General features: G+C 28.9%; 1 protein-coding gene across 3 annotated transcripts in view; it reads left to right on the top strand.

The window, feature by feature from the left end:
- Positions 1 to 400: 400 nt before the first annotated feature.
- Positions 401 to 19,454, top strand: part of LOC107453375 (uncharacterized) — a 48,286-nt gene continuing 29,232 nt past the window's right edge. Inside the window, exons 1-6 of one of the 3 annotated variants that reach the window (XM_043041136.3) lie at positions 417 to 866; positions 2,914 to 3,000; positions 8,161 to 8,273; positions 14,055 to 14,141; positions 16,144 to 16,206; positions 17,378 to 17,456. In XM_043041136.3, the coding sequence (XP_042897070.1) occupies positions 8,199 to 8,273; positions 14,055 to 14,141; positions 16,144 to 16,206; positions 17,378 to 17,456 (304 nt within the window). In that variant the 5' untranslated portion in view covers positions 417 to 866; positions 2,914 to 3,000; positions 8,161 to 8,198. Of the gene's footprint in view, positions 867 to 2,497; positions 2,550 to 2,913; positions 3,001 to 8,160; positions 8,274 to 14,054; positions 14,142 to 16,143; positions 16,207 to 17,377; positions 17,457 to 19,454 lie in introns of all 3 variants that reach the window. The other 2 variants (XM_043041137.3, XM_043041135.3) reach the window with 2 other exon arrangements.

Genomic DNA, 19,454 nt, shown 5'->3' with positions numbered 1-19,454 from the left:
TTGTAATCACAATTACTTGGAATCATGATTACAGTTGTAATCAAAATTTTGATTACAGCTGTAATCAAGATTACAAGTAATTGATTACTGTAATCGACTATGTAATCATGATTACAGCTGTAATCAAAATTTTTGAAAATTTTAATAATGATTACAAGTAATTGATTACTGTAATCAAAAAATGTAATCGATTACATTTTTGGCCAACTCTGCTACATACTAATCATTTCCTCACAACAGAAAGGGGGAAAGGTTTTTTAACATGGAAACAAGTATTGTCATAGAGGGCGTTATTTGAACGTTGGAATAGTGAAAAAAGTTTGGTGTTATCAGTAAAGCCTCAAAATTTATTAAAAACAACTTCCGGAAACTTTGTCTGAAGAAGAAGAAAACAGTATTTATGTTTACAACTTCTTGCGCCATCTATAGAAGCGGACAGCGATGTGATCGTACGTGTTTAGAGAAACAATGACATGAAAATTGTAAATAAATAAAACAAGGAAAGGCACTCATATTTTTTTAAACTCATTTAAAAAGCCAGCAGCAATATGGGGTTTCTCTCTTTTAACTATATCAAATGCATATTAGTGTTTTATTGTAATGCAATACCTTTTAATGTTCAAATCTATTAGTGTCAAATTTCATATTAAGTTGAGGAGCATCTGTTGCAAATTGATAATCATAATTTTTGACAGTTTTTGTCAAATTTATCGATATTCTTAATGAAATGATTGCGGTTTCTAGAAGGAAAAAAAAAAGTTAGTTTCTATTTTTTGATTTAAACTAAGACCATCCAAGCTTTTCGATGAAATGATAGTTTCGTTTTTCGTATGTCATCATTTTGAACGATTGCTTCAGAAAACACAGTAAGTTTTGTTTTTTGTTTTCTAAAAATCTTTGAAATAAATGCTATGAAACTCGTGAATGTTTTAATTTTAACTGAGAACATAAAGGCCCTACATTTTGTCTCTTTAAGATTTAATAATTATTATCTTGTGATGTGATCATGTATGACAATGCCAAAATACATAATGGCCAAGTTTTGGCGACTTCCAGGCAGTGGCCCTTGAAAAAGTAAAAAGAAGAAGAAGAAAATTGCAGAAGGGGACCAACTCGAAAGGCTTAACTTGCAGCCACCCCCCACGCAATTCCAGCATTTTTTTTTTTAATTGAAGCCAGTTTTAAAAACCCTTTGACCCCTTGCAAGGGTTGAAGGCATACACAAGTATTGATAATAAAATATCACCTTTGTTTGACATAGTTTGCCAATCACCAGTCACTAGTTCTGTAAAAGGAAGATCATTATTAAGTTCTTTTGCTAAATAAATATAGAAACATTGTTATGTTACTGGCCAAATTGTATTATTTAGTGGTTAAAAGGCTATGTTCAAGAAATGTTGAATAAAAGAAGGCTATGTTGAATAAAAAGCATAAATGAGCAATATATATGTATTTTAACCATGGACTCAGAACCTTCCCAGGCTGTGATTTCCCTGGAGTTGAAACTGTAAATTTTCCCATGCTCCAGTTTTGGCTGATAAAATTTTACGTTTCAAATCAAGCCACCATATTTTTCCTAGAGTTCTGAGTATTCAGTTGACTAATATTAAAAAGGGCCAACAATAGTTTTAGATTTTAAAAGGTAGATTAAATAAATATGCAAAGATGTGCATCACAAAAAGTTTGCAATCTATGTCAACAGATGTGTTAAAATCTTTGTATGCTTTTAACGCCTTAGGTTGGCCTTCTAAGGAAAAAATTCTTGAATCTAGGATGGAGGTGATAAGCTTTCCTTGCATTAACAGTGTTTTCATTACAGAAAAAAAATGGAAGAAAATTTCTCACCCTTTCTCAAAAACAGGGTAAGATTTCAAAAAGTTTAGTGAGATTTCTAAAAATTAAAAAAAGAAACAACAGACTCGAAAAAAAAATTATTTCTTTAATTATAATATTTTTAAAAGAATTGAATATTTTTTCTGCATCATTATATGGAAAATGTTCTATCTCTACTTTTTCATCAGCTATTCTCATTAAGTTGCTCAAATGCTTCTCAGTCAATCTGTTATGATATTTTGTCTTAATTCGGTTTTGAGTGCTAAAAGACTTTTCAACAGATGCTGAATTATTCAGAGTCTCTAAGTAAATTTATAGCATTATTCACACACTTTCCCATCCTCTGCATCTGCCAGCATACGCTTTTCAATTACTTCTGTTATAGAATAGTGAAGTTCATTAACAATATTTCCATGTTCATAGTTTACACTAGGGCTTCCAGCATAGTTTTCACAGCCTTCAACTTTTAAAAATTGCTGTAAATTATCAATGAGGTGGTTTGGTTATTCATTAATAGCTAAAAATAGAGCTGACTTGAAACAACTTATTTTAAAGAACTAATTTTTTTTTTCTCAACACTTGTCGTAGCTGCTTTCATGTCTTTTCAGCAATTTTTTGCTTCTACAGCTTTTATATGTTCATGGAAATTTTTATGCCTTTGTAGAGAAGTGGTTCTATAAGATGTACAACCATCTAGGAAAAGAGAAAAAAATTAAGTATATCTCTTATAAACATTCCAATTTTTTTTAAATTATTAAAAAATTATCTTTTAATGTTTTAAAGCTGTTATATGTGTGTAGTATCTTCAATTGAAAGTGATAGTAGATACAAGTGGATGAAGTGATATTTTTATAGGTGCTTATCCAGGGGTCTATCCAGGCCGAATTTAATACCGTTTAGCGGTACCTTCACAAATTCAATTTTAGGAAAAACGGTATTTTCACAAAATACTTTTTCTTAAAATTTTATTTTTGTCTCCCTTAAGAAACGATAAATCTATATATTTACCATGTTTTAGTGTTGACTTTTTAATATAATTTTTAATTTTTCACAAATTATGTCAAAATTTTCACAAAATAGGTACTTTTAAGAAAAACCTAGACAGACCCCTGATATCAGAGTAAAAATACGAAAGTGATTTCTCTACTGACTGTACCTGTGTAGAGGGTAATATTGCTTTGATTTATCTAGCTTAAAATAAGAATTATTCAAGCTTACTCAGAACTAATATGGATTAGTTATATTAGAATTAAAGTGAAAGCATTTCATACTAAATGCCTAATTATACTATATTTACCCTATTCTATTACTTTCATACTATATTAACCCAATCAGCTCCTCAAATATAACAAATTCCTTTTTTGAAATATACAATCGACACACTCTTCTATTATTTTCAGTTCTAAAATGCATTTCCGCTTATTCTTTACAACCTTAATATATCAGGACTTATAGTTAAAAATTATATCCAGATCGCTAAGTATAAATTGTGTTGTAAAAGTATAAAATGAAGTATAAATTGTGGCATAAAAGAATTAAAATCAATATTTAGATTGATAGTAATTAGCAACTTATAGTTATTACCAGTAATATAAACTGAATAACTATAATATAGCAAATAATATTGATCTTTAAGTATTATAGGAGTTCCGTGTTTTTAGAAATATCAATTAATAGTTTCAATAATTTTGGCTATAATACTTCATATATAATATATATTTTATGTAGGTATGATACATGTATATAATATAAATCATAACTAAAGTAAAATATAATGCAAGTATTGAGCTTGATTTAATATCTAATAAAATGTCCCCAATGAGAAAAAAAAATTTTTTACAAACAGACAAGAAAACAGTTTTGTCAGATTTCGGATCAGATTTGATATGTCACATGAAAACTCAATACTGGTTTTATGAAATATGGTGTCTAGCCTGTGAAAACAGTTCACAGAGACATGAACTGTGGTTGCCGACTTGGTCAAAACCACAAAAGGGCAACAACACCAGTTCAAGCTTGTTGTTTGAGACTTCTAATCAAAAGGAATAGATTCATGACAGAAACACAACTGTCTCGCAACCTGTATAATGCAACAGAAACACCCATTTCACGGATAACGGTCACCCCCGAGATTAAATGTGCAGGATTAAATGCCTGCATCCCTTTGACTGTGAACCACAGAAAGGAACATCTAGCATGGTGCAGAGAACACTTGCCCTATGCAAAGAATTTGGGGCAGGATCTCTTCAGTGATGAGTCGTGATTCAGTCTGGTCAGCAACTCGAATGACTTAAAGTTGATATCAGCCCTCTAACATTCTCAAAAAGAACCACTATGGTTGAAGTAGTCTAATGGTCTGGACAGTCATGGTGGCAGACTGGCATGCCGACCTTCATGCTTTCAATGCAAGTACTAGGATGGCTTCCTACGTGAGACTCACCATGGAGCATATGGACCGAATTCAATTGGTGGACAAATAACTCCTCTCAGAGGATATTCAGTGATAGGAGTAATTCCCATCGAACATGTATGGGACATCCTTAGACACTCAGTGGCTGATCAAAGTTTAGCTCCAAGGACCATGGATGAACTCAAGGGGGCCTTGCTGCAATAGTGGGTGCAGTTGCAACTGATATTGATTAAGACCCTGGTAAATAGCATAAAATGAAGAGAGAGGCGATCATGCACCCTTTAAGTATGCTTTTCTCTGGCTGACAGGCTGTCAATCAGCTACTGTGCTGGACAAGTGATCAGTTTCCTTATTAAGGGTACAGGTTGTGTATATTAGTATAGTATATATACAGTACATATGGGATGATATTTTGGTTAGATTCGGTTTTATTTGCTTTATTAGTTTTTTTTATTGCAAAAAAATGTTCTCTTTGTTTTGATCAGTGTATTTTTGTAATTCAGGATTAGTTTAGACAAATGATAAAAATTGTTATTTAATCAATTGTTACTTACATGAATTGAGAAAAATCAGAAAACAGTTTTGAATAAATAATCGTAATGTTGTTTTAATCAAATAAATATTAAGTTATAATGTTAAAATCTACTCCCTCTTGATATTCAAAATGAAAATAGTAGAAATTATTTCGAAGTAGCTTTTACTTTTTCATACCTGATATAGAAAATTTATAAACCCACTAATTTTATTCCTGATATGTATTTTCGTATTTATTTTGTTCAACTTTTTTGTGTGAAAATTTGATTTGTACAAAACCTGACACACCTGTTGCTCTGTTAGTTTTTCTGGCTGATTTGTATAGATATATTTAAAAATATTAAAAAGCCGGAAAACAAAAAGAGGAAAAGATGTACTCTCTCATCATCAGCTCACACGATTATATCAGCAAAATGAAGTTCTTTCTGATATTGTATTAATATAGCCAAAGCAAAATACTGTACAGTACCCATTATCTGGAAATCAGAAAACCGGAAAACTGAAAAACCGGAACAAAATTCGATACATTTTCCCACCATTATTTAAAAAAAAAATTTTTTTTTCCTCATAGGATTTTTCTTTCTTTTTTTAAAGATGTTTACCTTACCATAATTTTGGAAATAATTATTAGTGTATTACTTCATCGTTTTTTCTTCTTTTCAAGATTATTTCCAATATTTATTTTTTTTTAGTTGGGTTTAACAATAAAAAAACGGCTTTATGTAGCGATTCAGAAAACCGGAAAAATCAGTTATCCGGAATAGCGATGGTCCCGATCGTTCCGGATAATCGGTTCCCTACTGTATATCAATATAATAGTGTGAGAAGCCCCCCCCCCTTAAAAAGAGAATTTAAACAAAAATAGAATATATTAATTAAAAAATATAAAGAAAAATTTTTTTATACTTTTAATAATAATTAATTTTAATAATTTTTTCTTGTTTTTTCATTAATCTTTATTTTACCATGTTTTCTCTATATTTTTAACTTATTTTGTGAGTTCTATATATTTGCAGCTTATGTACAACAGTAAATAATTTTATTTTCATTTTTCTCCTTTCCTTTCTGTCTTTAGTGTGCTATATATATATATATTTATTTATTTATTTATTTATTTATTTATTTATACATACTTGCATACAGTGTTAATTCTAGAGCTTAAAAAGTGCAAGGCGCTAGAAGCTGAAAAGGGCACTGCTCACAAATATTTGCATAACTTTTAAGACTGCCAAAATATACCAAGTTTAATTTTTTATTGAAATAAATCTTATCTTTTTTGAAGATAAAATTTATATTAAAAGTAATTCCTCAGTTAAATTTTCACATTCTATAAATTTATTTTAAAATGAGCTTAAATCTCGAATTTTGAAAATGTGTGTCGTAATAATAACTTATTAAACATATCGGGATTTTAAAAAAGTTGTCAAAATGAATAAAGAACGGTAAGTAGTTGTAATAACTACTGAAAAAGCGATCTAAAATTAATGTGGATTTATGATGAAATCGGCGCGAATCAAGTTTATGAAAAAGTGACTGCTAAAATATGATATTTGTTAGCCGTGTCATCGTATTAATTAAATCGGAAAAAAACAACATGGAAATAGTCAAGAAATGACAAACAGATGCCGAAAAAGGATTCATAGACAATGTGGATTTACGGTAGAATTGATTCAAGTTGAGAATGTTAAAAAGTGACACCTCAAATTGAAAAACTCGCTTGCCCTTATAACATCATATTAAAATTATCAGAATAAGAAAAAACGAGTGGAAATTGTTGGAAATGATGCCAATTATGATGGAATCCTCGTAATCCTTAAAAAGTGAATCACTTGTTAAAGAACACCTTAAAAGAGATAACTCAAATTTGAAATTTAAACTGTTGTATTAAATCTTATAAAAATATCGGGAAAATATAAAAACCACATGCAAAAGGTGGATAAAATGATAAATAACAGGTGAAACAACTATTAAGTTTTCCGGAAAGTTTGTGCTATTACATTATCTAGAATTAAAGAATCCTCACGAATCGAACATTGTAATAGCATCGCAATAAAAATATTGGAATTTGAAAGGGGTTGATAAAATAATAAAAAACTTCAGGAAACCTATAAATAATGGCATTGCAATAGAATCACTTTATTGTGAATCACTTTTTAAAGAACACCTTAGAAGAGATAACTTTAATTTGAAATTTAAACTGTTGTATTAAATCTTATAAAAATATCGGGGGAAAATAAAAACCACATTCAAAAGGTGGATAAAATGATAAATAACAACAGGTGAAACAACTATTAAGTTTTCTGGGAAGTTTGTGCTATTACATTATCTAGTGTTAAAGAATTGTCACGAATCGAACGTTGTAGTAGCATTGCAATAAAAATATTGGAATTTGAAAGGGGTCGATAAAATGATAAAAAAAACTTTGGAAAACCTATCAATAATGGCATTGCAATAGAATCGTCATGATAGGAGCGTATCAAACAGTGATAACGTGAATTTGAAATTCGCACTTAGTAACATCGTATTAAAAATATCAAATTTGAAATTGCTTGTAAAAAAGCCTTAAAATTGACATCTTTCGAAAATATTATCATCAAACAACGTGAAATTATGATGGAATTGTCGCGAATCAAGAGCATCAAATAATGATAACTTACATTCGAACATCGTGATAACGTCATATTAAACATATTGGAGTTGAAAAAATTATAAATAATTTCCGAAAAAACAATAATCAAATGCAGTGAAATTACGATCGAATCGTCACAAATCGAAAGTATCAAATAGAGATAACCCTGATTCGAAAGATGTAATAATATGGTCTTAAGATTATCGAATATTAAACACTATGTGAAAAAAGTTGAAAAAATGATTAATAGCTTCCAAAAGAAATTATCAAGCAGAGTGAAAGTACGATGGAATCGTCACTAATAGAACACATTAAAAAAGTGATAGCTTAAGTTCAAAATACGCATGTCTATAATAATGTATTAAAGTATCAGAATTTGAAAAAATCATAAGGAATTGGTCGGAAAAAACTATTAATTACAGCCGAAACGAGCTTTACTTCTGCTGAAAAAACTATCAGAAAACCACGTTGTTTTACCAAAAAATTGGCGCGAATAGCCATTCCCCCTTCATATGTCAGGGCACCCTGCCCTATTTACCCCACTTAGAATGAACCCTGACATATGTAAATGTTTTTTTTTTTCATTGTTCAACTCTGTAGTCACTGACATGGATCTAGCAATTCAAAAGAATCTAATTTGCTTTTTTCTTCTGTGGTAGTTTTCTTTCATTGAATTATTTTGCTTTTCTTATATTTTCTAAATAGGAAAAAAAAAAAAACATATGCCTATTTTGTAAGATTTTTTTTTTTTTAGGTCTCCTACATTTGTATTTTAGTTGAAAATCTTAGAAAATGCAGAAAGAGGGCACTCCAAAATACTTGAAATTCCATCAAGGAAGTGTTCGAGGAGTCGCATTTAGTCCAAGAGTATGTTTTTCTTAATGCATTTAACTGTATTATTTTTAAAAATTCTATTTGTTATTGAAACAATTGTAATTGAGCGAGTAATAGCTTCAGTAATACTTGGAGGCGGGTGATTCCGCACTATTTGTAGCCTGGCATGCTTAATTTTTTTTTCTCCAATAAATTTAATAAACCGCATATCAAATTAAAGGTCATTATATGTATTTTATGAATATTAAATTAGTTTTTTGTAAATAATGATGCAAATTCTTTAAATTGCATAAAATGTGAAAAAATTGGGTCAAAAAGTTGTGGACATGACAGAGAGGGAAAAAAAAATTCAGTTGCAACATTTAATATTTGTAATTAAACATGATATTTTAAGAGATATATTGGATTTGCATAATTAATGACTGTAAAAACATTATTTTTAATTTAGGTATTTAAATATAGGGTGCTTATAGTAGAACAATTTTGCTTTTTAATGATTTTTTTAAAAAGTTTTATTAAAACAAAGTAGTTAAAAGATTTATTTTCTTAAAAATTGGATTTCTTTCAACTATTTGCAGTGTTGCAGTATTATGAGCTTTAAAAAATTATAATTTTTTTTATTTAATATTTTCTGAAGACTTTTCAAATTGGTCATGTCATGTCCGCAACGTTGCAGACATGACAAGTTGCAAAATACAATTTTGCTTACTTTTATTTAGCATTTAAGCTTGAAATTCTTGTCACAAACTGTAAAACTTATAAAATTTGCTCTGTTGCCATTTATTTTCTTAATGACCAATTACACTGACAAATTACTTTGTTTAAAACATGTCTAAATTCTACATTTATTAAAAAAATGTATATTTTTTAAATTTAAACATTTGAATTTATGGCAGCATTTCTATTTGTTCTAAATTATGTTAGGAATACATTTGCCCGATATATCCTTCACTGGTGTTTTTTTAAGGTCAAGTGCCACTGCCCGGTATACATTTGCCCGGTATACCCTACACTGATGTTTTTTTAAGGTTCAGTGCCACTGCCCGGTATACCCTACACTGATGTTTTTTTAAGGTCAAGTGCCACTGCCTGGTATACATTTGCCCGGTATACCCTACACTGATGTTTTTAAAGTCAAGTGCCACTGCCCGGTATACCCTACGCTGATATTTTTTTAAAGTCAAGTGCCATTGTCCGGTATATATTTGCCCGATACTCCAAACACTGATGTTTGTTCTAATCTATCGTCAGTAAGTATTAAAATATCGAATAAATGTAATTATATCCACGAATAAATTAGTATCAAATTGGATGTAATAAATATTTCGGACATTCACCAAAGCGACTCATTTGATTGTCAACATTTACCGGTGAACATTGGCCCGCCAGAATCACACCACTCTCACGTGGTTGTCCCATTACTGTCAATTAATCAAAATGCTCAAAGAAATAATAGCGGTATTTATAATGACCGGGCAATGTGAGAAATTATCGTAAAGTAATTCAAGTTTATCAAATTGCCTAATTTTAATGGTCATTATTCATAATAACTAAGCATTATGAATACTGACCTAAATAATTACATTGCCCGTAACATATATACCACGAAAACATTTCTATGATTCTTACGGGAATCGGAGCTCTCTGTCCTGATCTTCCGAAAAATTCGAAAACAATTGCAAAAGAAAGTGTGTGTAATTTTGTTGATGAACATATCGACTGCATAGACAGGTCCTGTCAAGATTGCAGTGTCAAAAAATATTTAGATAAAAAAGTACCAGAAAAAAAATTTAAACAGCATCGTCAAGTTTTATCAATGGCAACAAAATGAACAAGGTTTCACAGTTAATAAAGAAATCGTTACTGATTTAGGTAGCACAAAAGAAGAAATAGGATATCAGCTACAATCATTTGCAAGACACATCTATAATGTTTACAAACAACATTTTGAATTTCGTCATTCAAAAGAAAATCTTTCTGACAATGAAATCATAATGCATATTGACTTTGCTGAGAACTATACAGTAAAAGACGATCGGGAAATCATGAGTGCACACTGGTCATCAGACCACGTCACAGTGTACTCTTGTGTTGCACATTTCAAGGATGGTAGAAATAATTCTTTAAACCATCAGTCCTATGCCATTATCTCTGATGACCATTCACACAATAAAGATAGCGTGCAAGTTTTTAATAAAAAATTTTTATCTCATCTAATGGAACAAAAAAAAAAGTACAACTAAAAAAGTACTTTACTGGTCTGATAGAGCTACCAGTCAATTCAAAAATCGATTTATGTTCGCAAATTTGACTTGTCACAAAGAAAATTTCAACATTGATGCTGACTGGTCATTTTTCAAAACAGCACATGGGAATGGTGTCGGTGATGGAATATGTGGCACCATCAAAGATGTAGTTTGGAGAGCTGTATTGCAAGGTAGAGAAGTTGTCGTTGATGCAAAATCGTTTTTTGAAGTGGCTTGTAAAATTTCAGATGGGAATGTAGAAATTATGCATGTAAGCAAAGACTGTCGATCATGAGGCATCAATGTTGAAAGAACGTTATAGTCTCTGCAAATTAATCTCAAATACGAGATTACTGCTTTTCATCTCACCTATAATACTTAATTCAGTTGAATTTTCTTTAAATTCTCCTTTCTCTAGTCCCCAAATCATGCACCTAGCTGAAATATTGCTGTAGCTTCACAGCAACAAGCTTTAACACCAGTTACAGTTTTCGAAGAAGACCAGTGGATAGCGTATTGTTCGATAACTATTGGTGGCCTGGCGAAATAATTTCTTCAAGCAAGACAAATATTACACTTAAACACCACTTCAAACCCGTAGCTATAAACAAGTTTAAGTATTTGGAAAAACCGCAATTTGAAACAATTTCAATCGACTCATACTTATGTCCTTTGCCATGCGATCCTTCACCTGATCATTCTGCACGGTTTTTTCATACAATTCAGAACTTGCCTTAAAGATAAATAATATAATAAATAAATTGTAATGTGATTGTTTACACATCTTTTGCCTAAAATTTAAAATAAAAGTAATTTTGAATAATTAATTTTATAATAAAATTTTAAGTTCAAAATTTTAAATATTAAAAGAAAAATGATTTAACAATCCTGATTTACTCAATATTTTATTTACCAAAAGAAATATATAATATTCCAATGATATATGACCATATCTAAGAAGATTATTTATAATGAGAAACTTTCTGTCGTGTCTGCAACATCATGTCTGCAACATGCGTATTGTTTTTAATTTGGTAATTTTTAATTAAATTAATTTTATTTCTTCAGAATTCTTGATTTCTTTTATATAAATATACATTGAAATCTTACCTAAAAAAAGTTGTAATTTATTTCATAAAACTCAGAGATTTTTGTGAATGTTGAAAAACATTCTAAAAACCATATTTTTCTACGTTATGTCCGCAACGCTTCAAATTTTTATTTAAAAGCTGTTTAAATTCATTTTTATTTTTAAATATGCATTGGGTTAAAAGATGACATGTCTCCTGAATTTTATGATACAAAAACCAGTTACTTAGCTCAATTTTATATTTAATTATGAGTAATCAAACTTTGTAAATGTCATGTCCGCAGCATGCACAATACTGTGAAATCACCCAGGCACCTAATTTCCATTTATTAGACTTATAATTTTCTGTTTGTGCATAACTTGTTATTAACAGAGGTGTACAAGAATTAAAAGTTTCTAGAAGCCAAAACCAATCTTTTGTTGCCAACAGCCTGATAGTATTAACTTGTTAAAATAAAAAAAATAGCTGATTTTATTATTCTATTGCTTGCTTGCTTAAATCTTTTAGGTGTTTGTGCATCCAGGATTTATAGACCCCTTTTAATATTATTTTACAATTATTGTTAAAATTTATAAATAGCTAAATATCTTAATGGTTAAATTATTAAATAGTTTAATACTTAACTATTTATCATTTACTTAACTAATTTTTCTTATTTTGTAGTTTCAAAATTATGTGTGGTCTTACTATCTTAAACTAAGCTGTTCAGACCATCAAGGCGTAGAAAATCAATCAAAATAGTTCATTCTGTACTATAATCTGAAAATCTTTTTAAGATTTTTTTTTTTTCAAAAAAGTGAATAAAGTTGCCAACAAATATTGTTGCATACAGATATTGCATATAAGTTGCATAATAAGTTACAGTTATATATAAAGTTGCATACAGATATTTTGCAAAGAGAAAAAAAAATTATTTGTTAAGAACCAGTAAATATAATTATAGTAAATATAGGAAAATAAGTTTATCTGTAATAAAAAAAACCTAATGTATTAAGTAAATTAGTATTGGTGTGGTATCGTGGCATCAAATATTAGGGTGGGGTAATTAATAATTATCAAGTATTTATTTCAAGTTATTAAAAGCGTAATGAATAAAAGTCAAAGATAAATACAGAAAAATATGATCTGTGTATTACTCTCTAAGTTTTTTTTAACAAATGAATAAATGTAATATATTTTTATTATTTATCTTTGTGGGCTTAGCATTTTATCTGAGTGAAATGGAAACAGTTGCAAACAAAACATAAATATTTTCTTATAACACATTAATTATTCTAATGCTATAACTAATTTAGATACCATTGAAGATTAAATTCCTAGTAAATAAAAGCATGTGCTAAAAAACCAAGCCAGTTATTTTGATAAAAAATGAAAATAAAATAAAAATTTTGTAGGTAGTTTTTATTTTAAAAACAATGGGAACCTTATTTTTATACATAATTCAGCAAACACATTTAGAAACATTTTAGTGCATTTTCAGTCTAAGTATTGATTTACATTTTTATTGCAACGAAGCATGCATGGATAAAATATTTTATAGATGACTTGAAACTAAATTTTTACTACCAAGTATGTTTCATAGTGCTACCATTCGTTTTTGTGTTCAGTAGTACTACCGTTAATTTTTCTGGTCATCAGCTCTAATTTACTAAATATTCCTAATTAATAATTATATAATTACCTCTTTCTATTAAAAATCATTTTTGAATTTAAATTAAACTTCTTAAAACCTTAAAATAATTAACTATTTTAAAACAACTGTGATCAAGTCTGTGTGCCTTTCACAATGCTGCCAGGTTGAAATGGTGAAATGATTGACTTATCATGAAGCTGTTCTTCCATATATTTGCTATTTTATGACAAAGCAAAAAATTAAATAAAATGTTAAGTGACCCCTTGTTAGAAAACATCTAATAATTTTCTCTGACCTACAATTTAAAACTGCAGGGGTGATTGTGCTCCGGAAAAAATCCGGATTTCCGGAATTTTCGCTAACAGTGATCTGGAAGTTTCCGGAAACCAAATTTTCAAAGGTGGAACTTAAAAACACAGTTTATTTTATTTGTTTGTAAGGGAGAGCCAGAGAGATACTTTATAAGCTTATATTCAGGATTAATATTCATTTTTTATCAGTAAATAGTTGTTATAATCATAAACTCAAGAAAGAAAGACATATTTGTAAATTTTAATTACTTCTCCAGGTCATCCTAGCTATGTGTAAATGGTATAGGTATGTGTAAAATTTTAAATATATTTTAAGTAAACTGAGAAATATAGGAAAAAAACCTTGTTTAAATTTTTTTCAATTTAAACTGTTTTTTTGTTTTTTTTAACTCAAGAAATTTTCCGAAATTTTGACTGAGGCTCACAATCACTCCTGAAACTGTTTTTACCCATTACAAATGAAAGTATATTATTTGTGAGAGAATTAATGAATTAAGAAATGTGCTTTTTATTCCATTTTTTTAAAACTTTAGGATCGATATTTGTTCTGTTCTGGAGCTTATGATGGAAAAGTTAATTTGTACTCAGCACAAAGGATGGAGCTACTTATGTGTTACCAGGTAAGTTAGTAAAGTTCTAATATGAAAACATTATTAGTAATATGTAATGAGAGTCAGAAATAAGCTATACACTTATAGTTTTGATAATTGCTAACAAAATGCAAACAAATGCGCTGCAGGTGTCAGAGAATAACTAAAGCAATAAAGTGTATGTCCATTTTCACTCATTTTCCTGATGCATAAATGTAAAGAAATTTAATAATTTGTACTTAAATTTTTATCACCTTAAGAAAAAAAATTTATTTCATGCAATTTCTATATATAACAAGGATTATTTGCTATAATGTTATTTTTAATATAGTATTACACCTGTTATTTATAGAGTTAAAAAAATCTTTATTTTTAGAGACTTCTTAATCTTGTTTATTTTTTGGTATTTTCCAAATCTAAATCTTGACAATATTCACTAAAGAAGCTATTGTAGGCTGACAGGTTAGGATAACATAATCAAAAAATTTCCATAAGTATATTTTCTTATGCAAATTTAAAAGCAGCAAACATGATTAAATTTTATTCATCAGAAATTCACGCATAAGATTTCTGTCTTTATTTTTATAAACTTGACATCTTGGCTATAAAACTGTTTGATGAAATTACTTAAAGTTTCTGAGAAGGAGAAATTTATAAGTAATTGAGCATAGTAAGAGTGTAAAGGCCCCTTACTGCACAGATTGAATTACTAAATGTTACTGCACATGTTGTTTGTAACTTGAAAACATCTAAGTTAACCAGATCTGAAAGACAATGGCTTATGATAAATATATTTTATCAACAGAAATGCATAGCACATCTTGTTGTAGAACCTCTGTAGAGGTCCTTGAAAAACAGCTTAACAGAGAAGTCTGAGTTCAGTATGAGACTAAACAATATGGCACTAGTCTATCTGGATTGTGAAGGTAACTCAGAATCTACTTGACTAAACTGCAGTCTAATGCTGATTCAGTTTGGACTAAGTTCTACATTAATAAGATAATGGATTAAGAAATGGCAGACAGTTCTAAAGATCTAATTAAACTCCTGAAGAAATTCAAAAATAGTAATTAGTTTTAAGAAAAGACTTGCAAAAATGTCAACTTTTATCTTAAATATGATACAGCCCTGCATCTGGCTTAAAACAGTGGTAGAGCAATGCAGTATAATAATTCTAAGCAGCATAATGCAAAACACAACTGAAGGTGTTACTTTCTACATGACATAAAATGTAAGGTCTGGTCTATCAGAAAGAACTTTTAGGTTCTTAATCAAAAAGTTTACTTTGTCCGCCATAGCAGAATGGTTGACAATGTTCCTATTTACATATTGCATTGAGAAATGCACAAAAAAAAGAACACTAAATATTAATCAATAATTATTTAAAATTACTTTTGCATGAAATCTGCTGTGGATAAAATAATTTTAAAATAGTAAACAAAAAATTTTCAGTTAACTTAAAAAGTATGGCAAAATACGAAGAAAAAAAAGTAATAACTGAAAAGTGTCCAAAGTTTCAATCGCTTTCCTGACCTAACTATTAGGACCAGATTTCCTAGAATACTATAACCCTCAATATTTTTAGGATCAGGAATCCAAATTACTCTTTTAAAAAGGAAAAAAAAAAGGTATGTTTAAATTGGAGAAAGTAAGTTTTTCACATCTGATTTCGTAACTTAATATATCATCTACACTATTAATTAGGGTTCGACTTTCTGATCATTAATACTGAGTTTCAGTATGTTAAAATATGATCATTAGAGTCGGAGTGTTCTTTTTTTCTTTTTGTATATGGCACAAAAAAAAAGATTGAACGTCTTGAAATTACTTCAAATCTGAAGCGGAGTTAAGTTTTACAATAATTTTCTTTCCAAAGTTTGTTTCTTCATTGTACAATAAGAAAAATAACAGGTGTGTTATGCAATAAAAAACTAAACCTTTGTATCTTACTCAAATTTTGTTTAGGTTTGGTTCACAATTCAAAAAATTCATTAATATTAAGTATTATTTTGACCTTATAATTTTTTTCCAGATATCTACTCTAGGACTGGCTCGAAATGTAAATGCTGTACGTTTCACTAGTGATGGCGCAAAGGTATTTTAGTGAAATATTGTTAACTTTTGTCTATCACATCTTTTTTAAATCGATTAACAGAATTTAGTTTTTAAATTTTACACTAATTAACATTAACTACTAATAAACATAAAAATGAATAAACATTTAGAATTAAAGAAGTCAAATAAGTATATTGAAAATTTTCAGTTATTCTTTTTATCATGTTAGCATATTTTTGGAATGAGATTGAGGTATGATATTTATGAAATTTTTTAATTGTATACTAAAAGTATTAACTAATGATTGAAAACTTTTTATGAGATTTTTTTTAATGGTCAATTTGTTTTTCTTTAAATTTATTATTTAAAATATTATTGCCTTTTGTTTTAAATAAATAAAAAAAAACCTGGTTTCTATAATAAATAAAGGGAAAAAAATTTCTAACCTTGCAGGGATTAAATTGAAAGTAAACTTATAACAGTATGACAGCTTAGTAAAAAATGAAAAATTTATGGGGAAAAAAACAAAGAAATTCGATATCATTTTTGCTACTTTGATAAATGTAACAGAATTTTTTTTTACTGTATAAGATTCCAAGAAAAGAAGAAAGAAAAACGAGTTTGTAATAACCTTCCTTTTGTACACTCTTTTTTATTACTTTTTTAAAATGAACATTTACAGCATTTTAGCTTATTTGCAGAGAGTCTCTTTGTCTCATCTTTGTTTAGAGGGCTTTTTAAATGGTGTTTTTATAATTCTTCAAGTTAAAAAAGGTCTTTAAGCATGAGCAAGAATGAATTTTAAAGAGTCGGGATACTGTTTGTGGAAAAAGTGATTCTGTAGATGATTTTAACATCTTACTATTTAAACTCTAAATACGAATGTTTTATTCAATTCACTGTATGAGGTAACTCAAAGAGGAATTGCAAAGTGGCATGTCTGAGAGAAAGGACCAAAATGTCACAGTAATGTCACAGCTACCAAAGGGAGCTATTAAACTTTATAGATTGTTGTGTTTTAGAATGCTTTTTAAAAGTAGTTATGGTGAGAAATTTTATTCAAATTATCAGTCAAAGTTCTCTTGAACCATCTCTAAATCACATAAATATACTAATAAATTACAATTTTGATAAAATAAACATTTATCTGTAAAATTTTCTTAAAAACATTTTTTTTAAATTTTTTTACCTTAAAAATCTTCTTTGCTTAGATTCTGGCTTCAACAACTGCTCGAAGATTAGCTGTAATTGATGTTGAAAGAGGGGAACAAGTGATGTCCTATGATAACTGTGAGTTATTATAAAAAAAAATAATGTAGAAAGCAAAATGTTTTTGATTTTCTAATTAAAAATAATTTGAAATGTTATTTTTATTTAGTTAGTTGATTTTTCTTCAATATTAGCCATTAAATTTTGTTCCATATTGTAATAATAAAATAAATTAGAATAGTTAGGTAGTTTGGTCAAGTGGAGTTTTCAAAAATTGTATTATAAGCATTCAGCTTCTTAATTTGTGTGAAAACACTGTAAAATAACCCGCATTCTTTTTTATTTTATTTTATTATTTAGCAAAATGGAACTTTTACAAACAGACATTCAAAACAAACACACTTCACAAACTCTTATGAGAACCCAAAGTGTTCCTCATAAGAGTTTATTAAGTGTTCACCTAGAGGGTTTGCTAAGCGTTCTCCATGCTTTTCACAAATTGGTTACTACTAGAGCATACTCATTGCAAAATTTAACAAGTTGAACAATTAGATTGTCTATCAACTTCAAGATGCATATTATGCTTGTAAAAGTTGTTAAAGAAATATAAAATGTTCAGATTTGTACAGTTTGGGATGGTTGTGGTGCAAAAGCAAACAGAATGTAGTTTAAAAATAAAGGTTGATTGTATTAAGTGTTCAGGGGAGTCATTTGTACAAATAAATAAATTTAAACTATAATGGAATAGGTTAATTACTCGTGATCAAACGTAAACTTGCGTAAGATGTAGGTACAGTGGATATAAAGTTTGTGACAAAAATAAATCAGTCGATCTATCGCACTTTTGTGCTCAATTGATAACTGGTTTAAATATATAAAAATAATGACTCCTCTGAAATTAAAATATTTTGTAAAATTTCACGATTAACTAAATAGATGATGAGAGAATGTATAAAAACAATATTGCTACGTACCATTTAAATCCATATATCAAAAAAATACTGCATGTAGAAATAAAATAACTTCACATTATAAATTAAAAAAGACAAGATTGTCTGTTCTTCATATTTATTACGTTTATCCCAATTAACAGATAACAAAAAGAAAGACTATTAAATTTAAGACAAAAAGAGAAAAGTTAAATGGCTATTTCAAATTTACATATGATTAGGTTAAAATGGAAAAACATAGTAAGCAAGCATAAAATAAAATAATAAGAGTGATTTTTAAATAACTGTAAATTTAAGTATTTAAATAGGATCATTGAATAAATTTTGAACAGAAATCAGGCAATTTGGTTTATTAAAAAATCAACATTAAAAATTAATTTCTAAGTAAAATTAAAGTTTGCTGTAATAAAATAAGAAAATAAAACTGACAAAATCTAATAACCAAATAATTGTAAATCCAGAAATTCAATATTCTGCAACACCCATGAATGAATATATAATCAAAACTAATAATTAAACTTAGAAAATGTATTCTCAAAATACTAATAATTTATTGAATGAGTATATTGATTATATTCTAGAATATTTCTTATTATGTCCATCATCATTGATCCCCATCATTTACTAAAAACAAATTCTTTTATTAAAACATTTTTATTTTATTTTATAACCGTTGTTGAACAATCGATCCAATTTTGGGTTTGCAAATAACTTTTTGGTTTTGCAACTGCTAGTGTTCAACTCCATAGTCTTGTAATTTTGAGCCCAATCCGGAGGATAAAGGAACTCTTGGATCAAGTATTGGGAGAAATGTTGCCTTTGTGGAGGACTTTTTAACGGAACTAGCCCACATTTGCTTTACATGAGAAGAAAACCACGGAAATCTCCCACGGGTAGCCATACAGCAAGAGGACTCTAACCCATGATCCTTCTACCACTGAGGATATTTTACATCAGCCTTGTGGTCGGTACGATCCGGGTGCAGAATTCGTATCAACCAGCCATCGCTGAGATTCGAACCCAGTTCACCTCATTTGAAGGTGATCACTCTATCCCTTGAGCCACCACGTCACTTTTTTAAACATTGTGACATACATGACTTCACGCCCAATATTCAATCAGACAAAAA

The sequence above is a fragment of the Parasteatoda tepidariorum genome, chromosome 12 (genome assembly GCF_982258835.1).
Source record: "Parasteatoda tepidariorum strain Cologne lab strain chromosome 12, Ptep-v5.0, whole genome shotgun sequence".
NCBI lineage: Eukaryota > Metazoa > Arthropoda > Arachnida > Araneae > Theridiidae > Parasteatoda > Parasteatoda tepidariorum.
This window is presented reverse-complemented; position numbering and strand designations above follow the sequence as displayed.